We start from the raw sequence: 21,936 nt of genomic DNA, 5'->3' as shown, positions 1-21,936 counted from the left end.
GATAAAGCATCTTCTAACATAAAATTATGAAATAAATACAATACTTAAAATACAGATATAGATGAAATTGAAGGCTGGACTCCAATTGATTCCATTTCTAAATACTTCCAAACGATTTTTGGTGATAAATAGTAGTAAAATAGTGATTAAAAAAGAGTTTGAGAAAAGAAAGTCTCCTTTCTCTTTCGGATGCTAAAAGAGAAACTCCTCTTTTTCGCACTATCAATGCTATTTGGCCTCTTTTGGGGGACCCTATCTGATGAAACTACACCTACTGCTTGTCCTCCGACACTTCTCGATGAGAGGTTCATTGTTTTTCTTTTTAAATAAAATATAGAATTTCAAGTCTATATTTAATAAATATTAATAATAAAATAAATTATAAAAGTTTAGACACCCATATAATATAATTCCATTTTGAACTAAAGTTGGAAATTAATTATATTTCACAACATCATATCAAAATTATGAAGTTTGGGATGGTTGATGTTGAGTTTGGAGATACAAAACTAGATTTTGATTTGATAAACCCATGTGAAATTTGTCTCTTAGTTTATTGTTGCCTTTCATGAATGATTAAACAAACCCACCTCATATATCCTTGTCCCATTCCCAATTAGATGTGCCAATGCTTGTCATTTGAACTCAATTTCATATGAATCCATATCCATCACTTGCTTACAAAACCCCCTTTCACCTCTTTGTTTTTGTATCTCCAGAATTATATGATATCAGCTTATGTCAATATATATATATGTATCAAAATAGTAAACCCTTTTATACTTATCTTCGTTACAAGTTGTTCTATTTTGGATTTTAAGATCCTTGTAGATCAGCAAAAAAAAGATTATTTTTATGATAATTGAAAAAAATATTATTAATTTTATGAGGTGAATTTGATTAAAGGATATGAGATTAGTTTAAAATACATTTTTGTAATTTTAAAAACTTGAATCATTATCAACAAGTAGTTGGGTGAAATAGTAAAACGTATTGCACAAGGGTGAGGACCAGGTTCAAACTTTGAAAATGACACCTTTAGGAGGGATAATCACAAACCTTAAATATGAATAATAAAACGAATATGAAAAATAATAATAAAAAAATCATTAAACTAGTGTTTTTGTGCGGATCTTGGATTGGAGTGAGGATGTGCGGCTTGATATAATCAGAATTTAAGATTAATAGGAATCAAATTTAGAACTGAAATTAAAAACATTTAAATTGATTTGATGTTGATGAAGTTGTTGTTATACCCTTTTTGACTTTTGTTTTGCTGGTTCCATGTTATTTTCGAATGAAGACATGTTTTCTTTGGGCTGGTCGAACAAGGTATTTTTTAGCTAAAAAGATCGAGTGGCATCTAGAGTAAAACTTTCATTCAGTTACCTTGATATGGGAAATTTTGTGTCTTCCATCATCTCTTTAATCTAATGGATAAGTGATCATGAACAATCTATTAGATAAAGATGGGTAATTTATCATTATTGGTTGCCCTTTGAATGTGAAGCTTTGATTCAACAGACTTATCAAGATCTTTTAACTTGCTGGTTGACTTTATATAAAGGAGACTTATTTTCTTGATGCGGGTGTGTGACTTATTGAGATTTTCATATTTGAAGAATTCTCTGGTATTAGAGTAATATTAGGTGTATGCCAGTTGCATCGTTGCTCTCTATTGAGGCCATATGAGCTTTACTTATAGAGGGAGTTTCAGGGTTTTAGCCAATAGAAATGTGTTGACCGGTTGGTTGATTGAATAATATTATATCTTGAACGAAGTTCTACAAACGTAGGACCATTATGTCTAAACTGCATTCACAACATTTGGTTTTATTATTTCTTCTCCGTTTTTTTTTTTCTTTTATGGGCTTATAATTTTCGTTCTATCTCACATGGCAACAAACTTTGAATAAAGTTAAGCTTTCCATTTCTATGTCAAGTTCAATTGATTTCAAAAAGCAATCTAACGACTTTAAACTCCCTAAGATTATTAAAGCCTAATATATTGAAATTTGAAGAGGAACACAAGAATTGAACATAAGGGTAAAAGTATCATTGAAACCCTTATACTAGAAGTTAGATTATATTTTGTCCCTCTATAAAAAAATAAACAAATTAACCCCTATACTTTAAGGAAAAAAAAGGTGCAAATTGATTCTTTTGTACAAAATTCACCCTTAAACAATGACGTGGAAAGTAATACTCAAGGCAAAATTAATTTTTTATTTGAACAAAAAAGTAAAAGTATCATTGAGGCCCCTATACTAGGAATTTTTTATTCTGGTTTTGGATGTGCTTTAACCTTATTTACGACATTTGACTAAAATCACGGTTTTATGAAAACAAAGGTTTTTCCAAAAATATGAACTGCATTTCCAAAATATAAACGGTTTCTGAAACTTCCGTTGTAAACAATGTTTTGGCAAATGGTTTAATTAAATAACATTTTTAATAATAGTCATAAAACTTGGATGATTTATCGAACCACTTTACAAAGCTTGGACGAAATGACATTATTCTTAAAACCCTTCTTCGTAACATTACTAGATTCGGCCATAATGTCTAGACCGAGTTTGGGGTGTTACACTTTCGCTCCCAAAAACTATTCTAAGTATAGACACATGAATTTAAAGGATTAGGAGCATTAAATTCACTAATTTACATCATTAATCATTCAAAAAGGCATTAAAAATAAGATTAAAATATGTTACTTTTACAGCTTATCATGTAGCGATTGGTGCCTCCTTGGATTGCCTGATACTTGGAATCAACTCTTTTATACTGTCTTGTTCTACTAAGTTGTATGTGCTTTTAATTCATTTTATAATTAGTTACTAATTTTGATTATAGGCTTGCAGAGGGTGCAGAAACTGCACTTTACTGTACTAATATTGTGTCTTAATAAATGATATAATTATATAGTTCTTTCAAGTCAAATATGATATTATCTTCAAGATTTAGACTGATTCAATGCTCGATTAAACTAGAAGACAACATGTTTCATCTCAAATTACTGCTTAGTTCCAAGTTATCTAACATTACAGTCCTTTTGAGGGCAAGATTTTTGTAAAGTGGAAGAACTGAAGCTTTTTGCACATTAAACCAAAAAAAGGGAAGATTCTCATTCATAATTAACTTCCACTACAAAATATTGAATGCACACTTACCTTAAAGAAACAACAGGTTGATGACAACCAAAGATGATCCGACGATCACTGTATCTCTTAGTACTCGTAAACATCGCCTATATTATACACCAACACATTCGGAAGTTTGATCCTACTCATTTTATTAAATAATTCATACATTCTGTTGTCTTCCAGTAGGCAGGCATTAACTCTGTATGGCAACTCCAGGAAAGGCCATCATCCGTGGTATACCATCAATAACCTTGGATGGCTTGTTGCTGAGAGGAGTCTCTGCGTCGTAAGCAGAGAGATGAACCCCCAAAGCAGCCCGGCCTGAAGGGTCGAGGTTGTATTTCCAGGCAGTGTCCCACTCAACAGCTTTAGCAGTGCTGCATGCCACACTAGCTCCTCCAGGGACAGTCAATCTAGCTGAGTTCTGGTAAACCAAGCAAAGGAAGATGGTCACTTTAGCAATTAATGCTGCTGACAAAAAGTTAGAAGTGTAAACGTATTCAAACTACGAGATTCAGAAAATCACCTGCGGGAAGAACCTCTCGAAAATCATTCTGTAGTAATATGCTTCTTTTGTAGTTGGTGTGTTGTGAGGAAATATGAAAGAAGCATTGGACATCATCTTATCGGTCACCTGAAAGATTGTAATTGTTAAATTATGAACAATAAACTAAGCAAACGCATATAACAGAACCCACTTAAGAAAGATATTTTACATGTCGGGCAGTATGGGCTTTGAGACCATCGATCCAACTATAACCAACACCATCACTGAACTGTTCTTTTTGTCTGTAGAGGATATGCTGCAGGGCATCATATAGGACATGTTAGTTTAGCTTCATAGTTGACAAATATGAAAAACAAGAAATGAAGTTAGAAGACCTTTGGCAGATAGGGATGTTCTTCGTCATCAAATGCCCTTCTTAGAACCCACTTCTCGATGCGTCCTTCATCATTTTTTATCTGATTCATAAACAAAGAACTATTTGTCATAAGTCTGTAAATCTCAACCATGAATGAATAAACCAAGCAATTCCAGGAACAATAAGAAAAAAGATGCTTGTTTACATACCATCTTCGCTTCAGGGTCTATAGACATGGCAACATTGATAAATTCTTTGTCTAAGAAGGGGACTCGTGCCTCTAATCCCCATGCGGATGTTGCTTTGTTAGCTCTCAGGCAATCATATTGGTGAAGGGCCTTGATCTGCATAAAAAGGTATCAAAACAGACCAGTTTTCGTTATATCCTTATGTTCCAACTCCCCTACTCATAAGTGAAGTGCTGAATAAGATGATCTATTACCTTGCGGCATGTCTCCCGGTGGAATTCATCCTTATTTGGTGCCTTGTGGAAGTACAGGTATCCACCAAATATCTCATCGGAGCCTTCACCAGAAATAACCATCTTCACACCTAGTGACTTGATCTTTCTTGACATCAGGAACATAGGAGTGCTTGCCCTGATCGTGGTGACATCATATGTTTCGATGTGGTAGATGACATCTTCAATGGCATCGATTCCGTCCTGCCACATTAGAGAGCAGTCTAGCTTGTTACAGGTTTATTAAACCCTAAATTCTTGAATAGAAACTGCTACAAAAATGTCGAGTCAATACTTGAACAGTGAAATGAAATTCATGATGGACCGTTCCCAGATAGTCTGCAACCTCCCTTGCTGCCTTCAAATCTGGTGAACCCTGCAGAGAAATTGACAATCAAGTTTTAAGAATCATTCAAATCCTCTAGAGCTTTAAGGGTTCATCCTATACTTTACAACTTACCTCTAGGCCAACGCAGAAAGAATGGAGCTGAGCTCCCCAATGTTTGGCAGCCTTGGTACCAGCTAAATACCGAGCAGTGATAGAAGCAACCAATGATGAATCAAGTCCTCCAGATAGCAAAACTCCGAAAGGCACATCAGTCATCAGTCTTTTGGTCACCGCCTGTAAACATATTTGATACAACCCGTAAGCCAAAACTACAGAAAAAATATATTTATTTCTTTAGTCCAAAAGCATAAAGTGCTTCTTGGGCGGCAAGTAATCAGTTTTACATTTTCAAATGCACGTCTAAGTACTAGGGGATCATATGGAACCGATGGAATGGCCTCAGAGAACCAAGGTGGATTGTACCACCTTCTAAATCCTCCTGATTTGCTAGAGTACAAGTGACCAGGGGGAAAGCTTTCAAAGTGTTCACAGTCATCATTCAACCCTTTCAATTCCGACGATATCCAAACCGAACCTGGTTATAAGACGTAGAAATTAAATTAGCAAAAACCAGTTTCAACCCAAATTACTTGCAACTGAGAAAAAAAAAACCTAGATTTAATACCATCAAGTCCCCAGCCAATATAGAGGGAGGTGACACCGATAGCATCGCGTGCAACGATGAAGCTGTTGTCACGGGTATCCAGCAGCACAAATGAGAAGATTCCATCCAACATATCCACAAAGTCTTCACCATACTCCTCATACTATCATATAGGTCAAGTACTTATTAGGCAATCATTCACAAAACAAAATAGAAACTTCAGACCAAAAAAATTAGCTCTATCCATGGAGACTCACCAGATGGGCAATAACATCACAGTCACTGCCAGTCCTGAACTTGTGGTTGGCCAACTTTTTCCTCAGTTCTTCATGGTTGTAAATCTCTCCATTCACCTAGTTTTCAGCACAGAATTGACCAATTAGGCAGTCCTCAAGTGTTGAGAAAGTTAAATGAGTGGCCATAGGGTGGAACTGGAGAAATATTAAATAAAAAGAAGCAAAGAGAGAGAGACTTACAGTGACAACAACAGACTTGTCTTCATTAAAGAGAGGTTGGTCACCAGAAGCAGGATCAATGATGGCGAGGCGTTGATGGGCCAAATAACAGTCTCCATGTTGGTAGAGGCCACTCCAGTCAGGACCACGGTGCTTGAGCCTGTTGGTAAACCATCATCAACGTGGACAATCACTAACTCATTAACCAATAAATTCAATTCAATTTATTAGTCTTTTATGTTCATGAGCTGCTTGAACTAGCATCTTGAAACATGGACTCTGCCACTTTTTTTTGCTTATGTCCCTTTATACCGTTTTCAAGTTGCAGAGTATCTCTGCTTCAAGACCAAGTTTTAAGGTTGTTAAATTTCACCGTAACCCTGTCTTTTTTTTTCGCTGATCTTCGACAGCAACAAACCATAAAAACACTTTGTCATTGTCTAAACCTATTGGAGAAATGTTATGCAACCATTTTAAAGACACAAACATCAAAATTAGCAAAAAAGAAAAAAGAAAGATGAATTGCCTGCGGGAAAGTTCCAGCACTCGAACCCTTTTTGCCTGAGAATCATCAGAACAACCCAAAACAGCTAAAATCCCACACATTTTGTTTCAATAATTAAACACTCCCAAAACACCTTTCTTTTTAACAAGAAGTAGAGAAAATTAGAGGGCAGTATTTGAAGAAAAAGAAAGAGGAAGATATATGTGAAGGGGGAAGTAAAGAGAAGAGAAGAAAGAGTGGGGGAGTGTAAAAGGGGGAAGGCAAACACGTTGTTGTGTTTTCAAATATCCATCACAACCTATTTATAGATGCAAAATGTCTGGGGCACCTTTCAAACGGCGATGTTTCGTCGCTTCCTCGGGCCCACCTCTCCCATCAGGCCACGTGTTCTTACTTGGTTTCGTCCCATCACTAACGGGGCTTTATCCACTTCCATTGCTGACTCATCATCACCCCTCCATTGTCAAAAACTTTTCCTGTTTTTGGAAATGACTCTCGGAAATTGCGTTGGCTCCGATGGTCAAATAAGTAACATTTTTTCATTCAAGATCATATTTCTTCCTACTCAGCTAAGAATGACGATAGATAAGGTCAATTCAGACATTTGTGATATTCAAATATTCATTATATGAATCTTTTGTATTTTTAATTTAATGTAATATGAATAATAATAAATAAACTCAAATTTTACATAGATTAGGAACACATGATTCACTCCCATCCCTATTCTCCTCCCAACAGCAGCAATTTCTACATTTTTCTAAAGTTTTTAACTATTCCTCATGTTGTTTTATTCTTCTTATTCATACGCCATGATTCCTTCACCTCTTTCTGAATAATTGTTGGGATGGTGAGTGAAAGTACTAGGGTAGTTCTTGTATTTAGGTCTGGATTGTATTTCGGCCCTTTTACCGAAAAATTGAGTAATTAATCTTTATACATTTCGAAACGTGTAAATTAGTCATTCTGTTAAAATTTATCTGTTAAATAGACTTGGAATGTCAAATCCATACGGAAAATTAATTTTTTATGAGTAAACTATAAAAATGGTCACTAACTATTAATTTTTTGATTTAGTCATTAAACTTTTCGAAATTAAATATTTTAGTTACATTAGGCGATGTGAGCTCTTTTTATTAGTTTAATAATAAATTTAGCCTTCTAATATTTACAAATTCTATCAATTTGATCTTGAATATAAAATTCAACAAATTTAACCCTCAACGTTTACAAAATTTATCATTTTAGTTCTAATTTTTAAAAATTCAATAATTTTGGCCATTAACATTTACAAAACTGTCAATTTAGTCCTAACTCTAAAAATTAAAAGACATTTAAAAAAAATCATTTTTAGCCTTTTATAACCTATTGACTAACCCATGTGAGATATTAAAATAAGAAAAAGAGTACCCTCTTTCAAGTCACTTGCAAAATAACTCTAAAAAGTTGGGACAAAACGCAAAAATTTAAGATCCGACAAAAAAACAATGGCATTAAAAACGTTACCTATTTGAGTAGTAATGCAACCAGTTATTCTAGATAGTCCAATGTGAAGCCTAAATTATAATATAAGAAATTGTTGCAAGTGACTTGAAAAAGGGGTTTTTCTTTTCTTATTTTAATATCTCACATGGGTGAGTTGGGTTATAAAGGGCTAAAAATGAAAACATTTTAAATATATATATTTTAAAATTTTAGAGTTAGGACTAAATCGAAAAGTTTTGTAAATACTAAGGGCCAAATTTATTGAATTTTTTAGAATTACAACTAAAATGACAAAATTTGTAAACATTGAGGACTAAATTTATTGAAGTTTTCATATTTAGGATCAATTTGATAGAATATGTAAACATTAGAGGTTAAATTTGTTACTAGACTAATAAAGAAAAGCCCACATCAGCTCAAAGTAATTAAAATATTTAATTTCGAAAAATTTAGTGATTAAATCGAAAAATTAATAATTAGGTGGCCAAAATAAAACGAAAGGTATAATTGAATAACTTTTTATAATTTGTCCATAAAAATAATTTTCACCATTAATTTAACGTTTCCGATTGTTTTACTCATCATCCAAAAATTATTGTATATTGTCATGCCATTTTGGTCTATTCGTTTTTTTTAATAATTGGAGTGAATTATGTTAAAGTGAATAGGTTTCTTTTATTAATTAATAATTGGATTTTTACTTACAGTGAATTGAATTGAGATCCATGGTGAATTTTTATGATTGATCCCACAATTATTGGGTTTATAAATTTGAAAAAAGAAAAAGAAAAGCAAAGAAATTATGCCCAAAATAAAGACAACTAATCAAACAAAAATAAGGTAATAAAGCAAAAGTTGTACCATCCTCAAAATGAAATTTATCTTGTATTTTATTTCCCAATTTCAGCTTTGTTTTTTTTATAGACTAAATTGGGTATAGTTATTTTAGAGTTTATAAATATATCCATAATAATTCATACTTAAGCACATAATCAAAATCAATAAAAATATAAACATATTAAACTAAAATGAACACATAGCAAAGTATATAGTGGAATTGAAGATCCACACATAACAATTGTGCATGATGAAACTTCAACCTAAGTATATAAAAATTATGTACTTCAATCTATGCCATCAATACTACTCAAATTAAGCATAGTTAATGTTCCATAATTTAAGGAAAAAATAGATCACACAATATTTTCCCACGAATCAATCATGATAAGTTACCTTATCTTTCTATTTGAATTACTCGTAATTCTACTTTTCTAAGTTAACCAAAGAGAAGTTTGGATCTTCGAATGTTAAAGAACTTTCCATATTAGCTTTGCCATCAAGCTAAGCAAATCTTTTTCTATTCACTTGAATCTCATAAGCTGACTTAATTAAAAAGATGCCATTAGAAGTTTCCCCCAAAATAAATTCATCATTAGCACAGTAATTCATCAAGAAAGGAAATACCATGTTCTTTTTTCCGATAATTTCCTCTAGAAAAAAGGTGATAAAGCCTAATAGTTTCAACCTCCTGCTCCCTATACTCCTTAATGAACAATTGCAACTACTCCTGTGAAGGATTTTGGATGCATTTATGAACTATATTTCTATCAGACATCCAGTTGTTAGTTTGTAATCTAATTAGACTTACATCGCCCACCCTCCAACATAACCCTTTATCAAGGATATATTTGCCTGCAAGGATACTTCTCTAACCATGTTCACTACCACCATTTCTTGGAGCATCGAGTAAGTTGGTATTGTTAAGGTATTTACCATATAATACTTGCCCATAATTTATCTTTTTTAGTCAATAATCTCCATCCAAGTTTTGCACAAAGAATTAAATTCTAGTCACACATGGATCTAAATCCCATATCTCCTTCAGCTTACACATAGTATCCTAGTTAACAAAGTGGATTTTCCTCTTACTTGTAGTGAAAGCCTATAAGAAACTATGGGATGTGCCTCGCATTTATCAGATGTTTTGCAGGCACTTAGAAAGATGTTTTGATGAGCAATCAAAGAAGGCGCAAAATAGACTTAACGTCACGACGAGGAGCACTGGGACGTCGGGACGGCGTGACAACGTTGAAACGACAAAGCAGAGACAGTGTCGTGACGAGGCAATATGCCACATCACAATGTTTTCTCTTATTTGGCAGTCGCATTTTAGACTTCAAGCAAGACTGCTTCTCCTAGTTGGACTCTGATTATTCTATGGATATTTTAGTATGATTAGAACTCTAATATTAGTATATTTAAAAGGGTCATTGTATCCATGTTTTGAGATACCAATCAGCAAGGGTTTTTCTTGAGGGCGACAAGATGTAGTCATATATGAGTTTTGGTGAGAGTTCCATGGTAACTATGGAGAGAAATTTGTTCCTGAATTAGGACTTTGTTTTTGAGGTTTGGGATTGTACATTTAATACTTTTAGGTTTATTTTCTCTATATTATACTCTCGTTTGTTTACTAATTTAGTAAAAAGTCGAAGCCTCCTTTACTCGTGGTTTTTTTATCCTCTTCGGAGGGTTTTGCATGTAAAATATATGTGTTTGATCTTCTCTACATTTACTAGCTCGTTGTTTATACAGGTCGATCCCCAACAAATTGGTATCAAAACAAGGTTTAACTTCTGCAGATCGACTCGTTCGGTGACGCAACAATGATTTTGGATATCGAGAAGTTTGACAGATCACAAATTTTAGTTTCTGGCAGTTCCGGATAATTACGGAGATAGCTAATATGACTGAGGACAAGGGTAATGATTCGTTGCTCTCCATATAATCTGGTTGAAGGTGGAGTTGTGTCAGATGTCAGGCATGTTCCTGATTTAGAGAAGAATCTAACCTCTTTTTGGTCTTTTGGACTTGAATGGTTCACTGAATGTTTGAGGCAAGGTTGGTCGCAGAAGGTTATAGTCAGGTGAAGAAAGTTGATGCTTTTTTCTCCTATTCAAGTATAATTGGCCCTTGTTGTATTATACAACTTTGATTTGAAGACTATGAGTCATTCAATTTACAAGTTCGAGACTACTTGAGCTTGTTTGGTATTTTGCCAAATTCGAGTTAGGCCTGTGATAGGGCATGGAAAAGGAGGCGTGATAAATACGTGTCAAAGTGGAGATTTGTTGGGTGTACCTTGCATTTATCGGATGTTTTGAAGGTACTTTGAAAGATGTTTTGACAAGCAATCGAAGAAGGCCCAAAATAGGTCTAACATCACGACGAGAAGCATCAGGGCGTCGAGACGATGCGACAATGTTGAAACGATAAAGCATAGACAATGTCGTGATGAGGCGATATGCCATGTCACAGCATGTTCTCCTATTTGGCAGCCACATTTTATACATCAAGCAGGACTACTTCTCCTAGTTGGACTCTGATTATTCCAGGGATATTTCAGTATGATTAGAACTCTAATGTGTGCGTGTGCGTGTGCGTGCGTGCATGCGTGCGTGTGTGCATATGACTAAGTATGCTTGACTAATTGTATCACTTATTAATGTTATATTAATTAAGTTACTTCTATTACTCAAGTCTCACACTTGGTAAGAAGGTAAGTGAGTTCATTTCCATGAGTTTTGACTAAATCATTTATACATAACGCACCACTATATTCTTGTGTATAGATTTTGAGTAGAGATCGTAAAGCCAACTCAACTCTTTGGATCATATCACTATTCTAAGGCATTGAAGAGCGTGAAACTTAAGTACATGTAGAAGTGGCTTTTTAATGGCATGTACTTAGGGGTTTTTTCATATTGTATATATATATATATATATATTAGTTTCATATTAATTGGGGACATTGAAGTTGGATGTTATTACTATTTTGTTAGAGGATATAATTTAAAGATTATTTTTTGGTTGTCCTTGGGGCCATGGTTGAATGATTAAATCTTTGAGGTGCATGCATGCACTATAACTAATTGGTTTATTGATTTGCCATAATAATTTATGAGCTTGAATGTGTGTTTATTCATGCACTTGAATGATTTTCACATGTCTTTTTTCTTTAGATAAGCTTCGAAAGTATGGGGTTGAAGAGCTCAGGGGCAAGAAAATTAATGATTTATTTGTGGCAGAATATTGATTAAAGAATGTCTAAAGAGTTTTTGAGGAACTCCAATGCACATCCGAAGAAAAGTTGTGGTGTGCCATATGTCTTTTGAATAATAGGGCCAATCAATGGTAAGTTACAGCGATAAGTGTAACTCTTATCAAGAGGGTGAACTGGAACTTTTTTCTAACTGAATACTGGAAGAAGTACATCAATCTGTTATACTTGGAAGAGAAGAAGAGAGAGTCTCTTTATTTGAAGCAAGACAGTATGATAGTGGTTGAGTATGAAAGGGAAAGTTCTTTTGTCTGAAGACATGTGTACAAGGTTCGAGTGGGGCCTTAATGTGTACAAGGTTAAAAAATGGAGACATCAAGGAAATGTGTATAAGGTTTGAGTGGGCCTTAATGAGTTACCTTCTATAATCTAGTTAATTATGTTATTATGAAAATGAGCTTGCGGCAACTAAGGTGGAAATGTGTACAAGGGTCAAGTGATGCCTTAATGAAGACATCAAACTACTTGTAGGGACTCTTAAGATAAGTGAGTTTTTGTTATTATCTGAAAGAGCTTAGAAAATGGAGAAAATGGTTGCTAAGAAGAAAAAGGTGAATAAAAAAAATCATGGAAAGAGAATGTCTATGAGTTCATTGCAAGAGGTGAAGCTAAAAATTTTTTTAGGGGCGAACCAAATTATAAAATACTTGAAAAATCAAAATGTAATTTTATCATATATTAATATATAATTCTTTTACTTTTAAAGAGACTAAACAAAAATTTCTTTTTCATATTTTTAGGGGTCAAAGTATAATTTTACAATAGGTTAACTTGTAATTTTAATAATTTTAAAGGGACTAAATTGATTTTTTTTCATTTTTAAGGAAGCCAAGGCTACTGCTAGCCCCTGGCTTCACCTTTGTTCATTTTCACCATTATCAACCAAGAGAGATAGAGAATCACGAGACCATTTCTTTTCTCCTACTTGATCTCATGGGCATAGAGGCAAGAAACAAGGTAGACAAAACCAATAAACTATTTCGATAGCTAATACTGGTGGATCGGGAAAAGCATCAATTCCATCATGTGATCACTACGACAAGAATCACATCGGAGTTTGTTTGAATGTTTTTGGGGCATGCTTCCGATGTGGGTCCCAAGACAACTAGTATAAAGATTGTCCAAAGAGGATCAAGGGCACTACTATTCAGTTTGCAAAACCTAGCTCTACAACTCAGAGGGGTAAGAAGTTTGGAGTTAGTAGCAAGATAAATGGTGGTCAAAGGATTACCAAGGAGGCTACATCTAGACCTAAATCCCGAGCTCTAGATTGTGCTTATGTCATTAGGGTATACTTTCCTTATTTGACTAATTTGTTTATGCATTGGTTGACCATCGTTCAACTCATTCATACATTTGTACAACATTAACAGAGGAGAGAGACTTACTGATGTGAGCTCGTAATCATTTTACAATTACAAGTCTCTTGAATGTCTGACCGTTTTTAAACAGGTACTTGATAAATAAATAAATAAGATAGGGATCTTGAATCAATGACTTGTACGAGAAAAGAACCAACGTTATTAGAACGTGACCCGTTGAAAATAAGAATTAGTTTTGAACAGACACCGACTCATTATTTATAAATAATCAAGAACCGAATGTATAAGAAATGAAAGAGGAACTCCACATGGAAAAAGCCTTGATAAGTTCAGTTTGCATGATCTTAAAAACTCAAGTGAAAATCTCACAAAATGTATTTTGATTCATCAATCTTCAAATTACAAAATGAGCAACTAGTTATAGACTATTCTAGGTATATGAATAGTCAACCCATCCATGAAGTTTAAAGCCTTAATTATGCATGAATGCATGTAGTACACGAAAAGTCACAGAACTCCCAACCTTACATGTAGACTTAATAAACAAAGAATAACTTCAAAATTCATATTCAACCCCCTTTTTCTGATGGTGGAAATGACTGTGCATGGGAGTTACTAAACGATTACTTAATGTGCATAAATGCATTAAAATAGAATCTCTCCAAAGGTCACAAGGTTGCTGAAAAATCACTTGTTTTCCAAAAGTCATGTTCAGCTTCCATCTTGAATTGTGGTAATTATCAAGGACTTTGGTTAATCGAATGGTCACCTAAGATGCTTGAATGAGCCTTTTAGAATTCCTCCCATTAAACCTGACCAATGAATGCTTGAATCATTAATTCTTCCTCTATTAAATTCATCCATGAATGCTTGAATCTTTGAATTCTAATTTGGAGATGAAAGGTCTTCATGGAAGATGTATGGTCAACAAAAGTACTTATTGAGCAACGAATAAAATGTTGCAAGGCTGATGTTCCATGTTAACTCGAAAATGCAATGAAAATTATTCCAACTCAGCCCAAATGACTTACATAAGAGCATTGAGCGTCTCCTTAAGCTTTCTATCCCTTACCCTTGTAATTGGCCCTGTAGGTACGTGAAACACATCTCCAAGTAATGAAACCTTCACGTTTGGTCCTAAATTCGTACCCATGCTCACATCACTTACCAATAGAGTTCACCAAGTTTGATGTCCTAGTGACCAACCATGAAAATGTGATTCCTTTAAGTAATAATGGGAAGGTAATTTTCCATATAGTTAGAAAGTTACATCCAGACAAAGTTGCTCTTTTTTTTTATCAAGTTAAATTTTAAATTATATAATAATTAAATATATATTAAATTAAAAATTATCATATATTAATTTATTTTTATTTTAAAATTTGCATATAATTTCAAAATTTACCATCATGTTACTAGTAAAGTCCTAAATAAACCAAATATATCAATATGAGAAATGACTTTCTCATAGTTTTAATTAGTACATTTCTAATTATAGCAAACATAGTAATATTATATTCCTAATAATCATATTTTTGGAATCAATGTATTATTGGTGTTCTAGTTCTTCTCCCAAATGAAGTGAATGTTGGATCAATTTTGGAGATTCCCAAAACTCATAAATAATTCAAATATAAGTTAAAATAAGCACAAATACAGGTATGAGCTTGGGTTTTGCCAACCAAAAGAGCATCTTATACAAATCTCTTTTTTCTTCTTTTCTAAATTTTATTCCAAATTCCATGAATTGAATTAAATTAAATTAAAAATTAGAGGTTGGTATGGGCAGAAGAATCATGAAATTTTGATTATTGAGACCGTCCATGTGTTCAACTTTTGTAAGTTACCCTGCTCTGCTTCTTATCTCTGCATGGCCACTATACATAGTATTGAGTGATAAATAATTGAAAAGATAAAGAGACCTTATCTTTGTCATCCCCAAAACCGACTGTGCTTATCATTGCAGTGCCAAATTCCCTTTCCACTTTTCTTCATATAATATTATATAATTCCCCTTTTTATGGCTGTCAGTGTTGTGCCATTTATAAATTAATGGATAAATCTTATTTTCTGCATATTCTTCCAGATTTTTGTAACAACTTTTTTTTTTTTGTTATTTGTGTTCTTCCAAATTGTATAAAATGGAGCTTTGTCTACTCATTTTTGTGATAAATTATAAACAGGTTGAATAGGTTTTAAGTATTATTTTTAAGATTTTAGGTTTTTACTGTTTGGATTTAAAAGTTTAGATTTAGAGTGGAAATTATTGTTAGAATATTTCTATTAAATTTATTGACGTGATATTTTAAAATAAAAAATATTTATTTAATATTTAAGAAATAATAAAAATAACAATAAAAATATTATTGTAGATTTTTGCTTAAAATTATTATTCAAATTCATCATGATAAAATAATTTTTGGAACCACTATTAAAATCTTTCTATTAAATTCATTGGTTTAAAATTTTAAATAAAAAATATTCACTTGATATTCATGTTGCAATAAAAATAACATTGAAAATATTGTTGTGAATTTTTCTTAAAATATTCATTCAAATTAAATCATGATAGATTTTTTTGGAATAGTATTCTTAAGAAAAATTGAAGTTAGCGTTTTGATTAAAATAGTTAAAAATATTAACTATTTAGAGCAACTAATGACATTATAAAAATAGATGGACCAGATTATAAAAAATTAAAGTATATAGCTCAAATATCAAATTATAGGATAGTATAGGGGTCAAAAATAAAATTTGATCACTATCTTATAATGTAAACCAAAAATCAAAGCAAACCCAAAAGAAATGGGAAGTCATGTGTTAAACTTTAAGACTCAGCATCCCAATTATATATATCCACGTTGTAAAGGCCTAATTTTATCCAGCCCAAAATCAAAAATAAATAAACAAAAAAATAAAAACCAAAAATAAATAATAAAACCCAAGTCCAATTAAAATATGCCAATCCATTTACAAGGCCCAAAAACCCAAATGAAAAAACCTAGGGGCTTGGTGGCCAAACAACCTAAACTACTTTTCAGTAAAAAACCCTAGCTTGGCGCCGCACCACCTTTGCAGGCATGTCGCCCGAAGCCTCTCGTCCTGAGGTCTGCCCCTGTCACCGTTTCACCAAAATGGCAAGGTAAGTTCCTTGCCCCATCGTTGACTTTCAAGGGACACCTACAAAAAAGGAAGAACAAGGACAACGAATGCAAACACGCAAAGCAGTGGAAACAATAAAGAAAATATAAAAGAATAGTAACATACAATGTTGTAAATCGGCTATAAAAGCCATAACAGCTACCATGTGTTTTTAGACACACGCGAAAATATACAAAAAAAAAAGAAGCATCAAGTTAAAAAAAAAAGGTGGAACTTTATTTTTATTTTTTTTATTTTTGAAGGGAAACAAAAAGAATAAAAAATAAAAATAGGAAATTTACCTGTCGTTTCACCTTCTGTCACCGTCAGAAATCATCTCCAACACCCCGAATACCTCAGAACCCACTAGGGTTCGGGCAAGGACTCAATGAACGTGGCAAAGTTGTGATTTTCTTTGCTTTATTTCTCTTTTCTTTTCGATTTTAGAGGACATTTGGCTTCAATATGGTTTTTAGGTTTTTTTTTAAAAGGACTGAAAAGGCAAAAAAATGGCGACTAAATGGCGATTATTTTGATTTTCGAGAATCCAAGGTATCATGTCCTAACTCGCGGGGCATGGTCTTTCTTCTCGATTAACTTCAAATAAGGCCTTTTCCATTTAATTTAATTTAGTTAAATCTTATCTTAATAACATTATGCAAAAAGGGATCGTGTTTCAAGTTCTCTTCAAATTTTAGAATTTTTGACATTAAAATATCAAGTAATCAATTAGGTACCAATTTTGGGCGTAACGAGGGTGTTAATCCTTCATTGTGCGTAACCAGCTCCCGAACCCATCTCCTAGATTTTGTATATTAGAAATTATCGTTTTAGTAAATCTAAAATTTTATTAAAATGATCAAATTACGAGGTGATCCAATCACACCTGATAAAAAAGATTGGCGGCGACTTCCATTTTCGTTTTTAAACAAAGTCGATTTCAAAAGAAAAAGGTTTCGACAGCTTAGCCACGAGTTGATTACTTTTGGTCTTTTTGTCGAAAATTGATAATTTAGTTTAAATTTACGACTCATTCATTGCATTTCATCTTTCATTTTTGTGGTCTTCATCATTTTGTTACATAATGATATGTTTGCTTTAATTGGTTCAAGTCTCTTAGTATGTTTCTGCATGTTGCATTGCATAATCGTTTGATTTTGCCCTTCTTAAGTGGGAGTGAAAAGTTATTCCTTTGTTAGGTTTTCACCTCTGTATAGGATAATGGATCGCTTTCGGTATACATCCATACCTATGTTTTCGTGAGATCTTCATCTCCGTACAGCCATAGAGAAATGTATTCCCCTGTGCCAAACTCGGTCGATATGAGCCTATAATGGGTGAGGATCAAGGAATCTGTTTGTTCAGGTACCCTTACATTAGAACCGAACCACATGTAATGAGCCCTAATAACTTACCCTAGATAGAACCATACCGAACCTCTAGTGGTCACCCGAATAGGTTCTCTATGTATTATTTCTTGCTTTCTTTAAATTCTAACTTTATATGAAGTGTACTAACTTGTTTCGTCTTGTTTTCGCTGTGATTGCATTGCATTTTCATCTAAAAAAAGGGTGTTGATTCGTGTTCGATTACTAAATAGAGAGCTTGTCATGGAAAAGAGGTTTCTTGATAAAGTGGAAGACAACACGACCGCACGAATATGGCCCGAGAAAAAGCAACAAGAAAAATGTGACAGCCTGTGAAAGGGGCAGATCAGAAATATGGACTATGTTATTATCGAAGCTTTAGTCTGAGTACGAGAAGTGGCTGACCACTTGCAGACCCCAACTGTTCAAAGCCTGATATATGAATCGGAGTCGGATTAAGGCCGAGAATTAGCTTTTTTTCTTGGGAAAGTTATGGTTTTGAATGTGAAGGCGAGGTCGTATATGTATCTACTTTATGTAAAGAAACTTGTTTTCTAGTAAAGTTGTTATAATGAAATTGAACTAGAATCAACGCCTTTTTGCATTCATTTCATTCATAGCAATACATTTTATCATATGCATTGAATTTCATAAAAAGACCCTAATTAATCAAAATTATGACAGTTACCTTAGAAACCAACAAGAATCTACCAACTAAATATCGTTACGGTACTCGCGGCAAAATCAAAGCAATGGATCAAAGATTAGAGAGATTAGAACAGATTCAAAAGGACATGCAAGATCAGTTGCAAGCGCAGCTGCAGGAACAATTAGCTAAAGTATAGTAAGACATGAGGGATCAAATACAAGAATCCCAACGAAGTATGATAAGCCAATTGACATAGTTGCTGGCCGGAGGGACCGAAAAAAGAAAAAGCACTGTAGTTAACTCGGGGGATGATAATGAAGACCCTACCTACCTCCCATGCTTTACCCTGCTAAATGTTCAAGCCTAACCAGAAACATATCCACGAAGGGTACTCGTTATCATAAGACCTCAACCATATCAAGCCGGTACCTCAACACCGGTTAATTACCCGACTGGTTCAAGTTCCAACCCCCAGGATAATCTGACCAACCCAGGTGTTCCCAATTTAGACGACATGGCTGAAATGGATAGGGCAAAAATTGAATTGCCAAAACAACTAGAAGATCGGTTCAAGCGGTTGGAAGAGAAATTTAGAGCTGTGGGGAATGTCGATTACCTTGGCGGGGTTGATGTTAAGGAGTTGAGATTAGTCCTTGATCTAATGCTCCCACCAAAATCCAAAACTCCATAATTCAAAAAATATAATGAGACTAGTTGTCTTGAAACCCATATCACAATGTTTTTTCCAAAAATGACGGGATACATCAATAACGACCAACTGTTAATCTACTGCTTCCAGGATAGTTTGATCGGGTTAGCCACCAAGTGGTACAACTAGCTAAACCGTGCCAAAATCAGTTCATGGAAAGATTTGGCATAGGCTTTCATGAAACAATACAACCATTTGACCGACATGACACCCGACTGAATTATGCTGCAAAACATGAAAAAGAAGCAAAGTGAAAACTTCAGACAGTACACTCAGAGATGGAGGGAGGTGGCTATGCAAGTTCAACCACCTCTTCAAAAGAAAGAAATGACAACGCTTTTCATAAATACTCTTAAAGCCCCATTCATTAACCATATGTTGGGAAGTGTTACCAAGAGCTTTTCAGATATAGTATTGTTCAGAGAAATGATTGAAAATGCAGTAAGGAGTGAAAAATAGACGCAGAGGAAAACGCTAAAAGATCAGCCCCAAGGAAGAAGGAAAATGAAGTGAATATTGTGAGCGTGTATAATAAAGGTTATTCAAAATCGATTACTGTGGGCCAACCAATGACTGTGACAACCAGCCACCAAAGCCCTTCGAGGCAAGAATCCAACTTAAAACCAAACATAGAAAAACTCTAGTTCATACCCATATCCATGACATATAGGGAGTTATATCAGAACTTGTTCAATGCGCACGTGGTATCCCCATTTTACTTAAAAACCATGCAACCTCTGCTCCCAAAATGGTACGATGCGAATGCTTAATGTGAGTACCACGCAGGAATAACGGAACACTCAATTGAGAACTGTGCCACATTCAAAAAGTTGATTAAAAATTTTATCAAGATGGGGATCGTAAGGTTCGATAATCCATCGAGACCTAAAGTGGCAGGAAATCTTTTACCCAGTCATTCAGATCAAGGGGTAAACGCGATAATTGAGAATAGAGGAAAGATGACCAAAATTGATGTGGCGGAAGTAAAAAAAACCCACTAAAATGGGTTTGGCAAAATATGATAAACGTAGGATTAATCGTTCAAGATTCAGAGGAGTTACCTAAGGAAATGAGGAGTTACTGTGAGTTCCACGATGAAGAAGATCATGAAATCCAAGACTACGCTAAATTTAAAACTTTAGTGCAAAATCTAATGGATAACAAATAGTTAGAATTCTTTGAAGAGGTCAAAGGCTTGGAAGGAATGTTGGGAAATCTGAGCATCAATGTCATATCTAAAAAAAGAATTGGGGAAGAAAACCTGTCAGGCATCCATCCTTATATCCCCGGAAGTGTTTTGAACAATTGGACTGCGAAATAGATCCCTGTAATTTTTAGAACTAATTCAGAGTAATGTTCAAAACACACTTATTGCTCTAAGCTTAAGAGCAATAAGAATCCTTTTGTGAAATAGGCATAGGTCCAATATCTTTATTTCAATAAAATTCATCTTTGTGTCTCATTTTGGCAAATATTCTTTTATTTCTTCAATTTCATTCATACTCATACCATACAAACAATTATTCTTAGATTCATTTGTTCTTTGGGTCTTTCTTCATTCATATAACAAGTCTTCGGATATTAATGATATGAGTGACGTTGCTACCGACTCAGAATCTCCGTTTGAGCAAGATATGTGTTCAGAGGAACCTCAGGACATTAAAGATGATCGAGATTGTAACCTATCTCCTGATTTGTTAAGAATGGTAGAACAAGGCGAGAAACAAATCCTACCTTACAAAGAGTTAGTAGAAATTGTGAGTTTAGGAGAAGAGAAATAGGAGAGTATCAGAAATTGCATCACTGTAGAGACAAAACAAGACCTTATTGAGTTACTCCAAGAATTCAAATATGTCTTCACATGGTCGTATCAAGATATGCTCGAGATAAGTACTAATATCATGGTACTCTGACACCCTATAAAGGAAGAGTGCAAGCCAGTTCAACAAAAACTCTGAAGAATGAAGCTCGACGTCTTGGTAAAAATTAAAAGAGTGGCTAAAAAGTAATTTGACATTGGTTTCCTACAAGTGGTCAAATACTTAGAGTGGGTAGCTAATATAGTCCCCATCCTTAAGAAAGATGAGAAAGTCTGAATTGTGTAGACTACAGGGATTTAAACAAAGCCATTTCGAAATACAATTTCTCGCTGTCTCACATCGACACCTTAGTGGACAACACGACAGGTTATTCACTTTTCTCATTTATAGACGACTTCTCCGGATGCAACCAGATCAAGATACACGTGGGGAACATTTTGCTATAAAGTTATGCCATTTGGACTAAAAAATACGGGAACAACATATCAAAGAGCCATGGTAACTTTGTTTCATGATATGATGCACAAAGAAGTTGAAGTTTATGTTGACGATATGATTGCAAAGTCTCGAACAAAAAAGGAGTATGTACAAGTCTTAAGGAAATTGTTCTTGAAATTGAGAAAATTCAAGCTGGAGCTCAATCCAGCAAAATGTACCTTCAAGGCTAGGTCGAAAAAATTGCTAGGATTTATAGTCAGTGAAAAGGGGATCGAGATTGACCTAGATAAAGTTAAGGCTATACAGGAGTTGCCTCCGCCGCACACTCAAAAAGAAGTTCGAGGTTTCCTAGGAAGACTAAATTACATCGCTCGATTTATTTCACAACTAATTGAGAAATGTAGCCCCATATTCCGTCTCATTAAGAAACACAATTCAGGTGTATGTGATGAAGAATGCTAGAAAAA

The 21,936-nt window shown here is 34.1% G+C and overlaps 1 protein-coding gene across 1 annotated transcript; it reads right to left on the bottom strand.

The window, feature by feature from the left end:
• Window positions 1-3,100: 3,100 nt before the first annotated feature.
• On the bottom strand, window positions 3,101-6,683 carry LOC105799150 (asparagine synthetase [glutamine-hydrolyzing] 1). Its single transcript, XM_012629552.2, has 13 exons — window positions 6,440-6,683; window positions 5,935-6,073; window positions 5,716-5,811; window positions 5,480-5,621; window positions 5,199-5,389; window positions 4,927-5,088; window positions 4,762-4,842; window positions 4,449-4,670; window positions 4,216-4,350; window positions 4,026-4,106; window positions 3,860-3,946; window positions 3,670-3,777; window positions 3,101-3,567 (listed from the first exon to the last, which is right to left on the bottom strand). The coding sequence occupies exons 1-13, from the start codon at window positions 6,517-6,519 to the stop codon at window positions 3,337-3,339; spliced, it is 1,755 nt and encodes a 584-aa protein (XP_012485006.1). The 5' UTR covers window positions 6,520-6,683; the 3' UTR covers window positions 3,101-3,336.
• Window positions 6,684-21,936: the final 15,253 nt, after the last annotated feature.

This window comes from Gossypium raimondii, chromosome 9, assembly GCF_025698545.1.
Source record: "Gossypium raimondii isolate GPD5lz chromosome 9, ASM2569854v1, whole genome shotgun sequence".
Taxonomy (NCBI): Eukaryota; Viridiplantae; Streptophyta; class Magnoliopsida; order Malvales; family Malvaceae; genus Gossypium; species Gossypium raimondii.
The sequence above is the reverse complement of the archived record's forward strand: the minus strand, read 5'-3'. Positions and strand labels throughout refer to the sequence as shown.

Coding starts and splice junctions, on each gene's coding strand:
- LOC105799150 (XM_012629552.2), bottom strand. CDS start 6,519: ATGTGTGGGATTTTAGCTGTTTTGGGTTGTTCTGATGATTCTCAGGCA. Junction 5,812..5,934: donor ACAAGTCTGTTGTTGTCACT/GTAAGTCTCTCT, acceptor GCTGAAAACTAG/GTGAATGGAGAGATTTACAA. Junction 5,390..5,479: donor TATTGGCTGGGGACTTGATG/GTATTAAATCTA, acceptor TCTTATAACCAG/GTTCGGTTTGGATATCGTCG.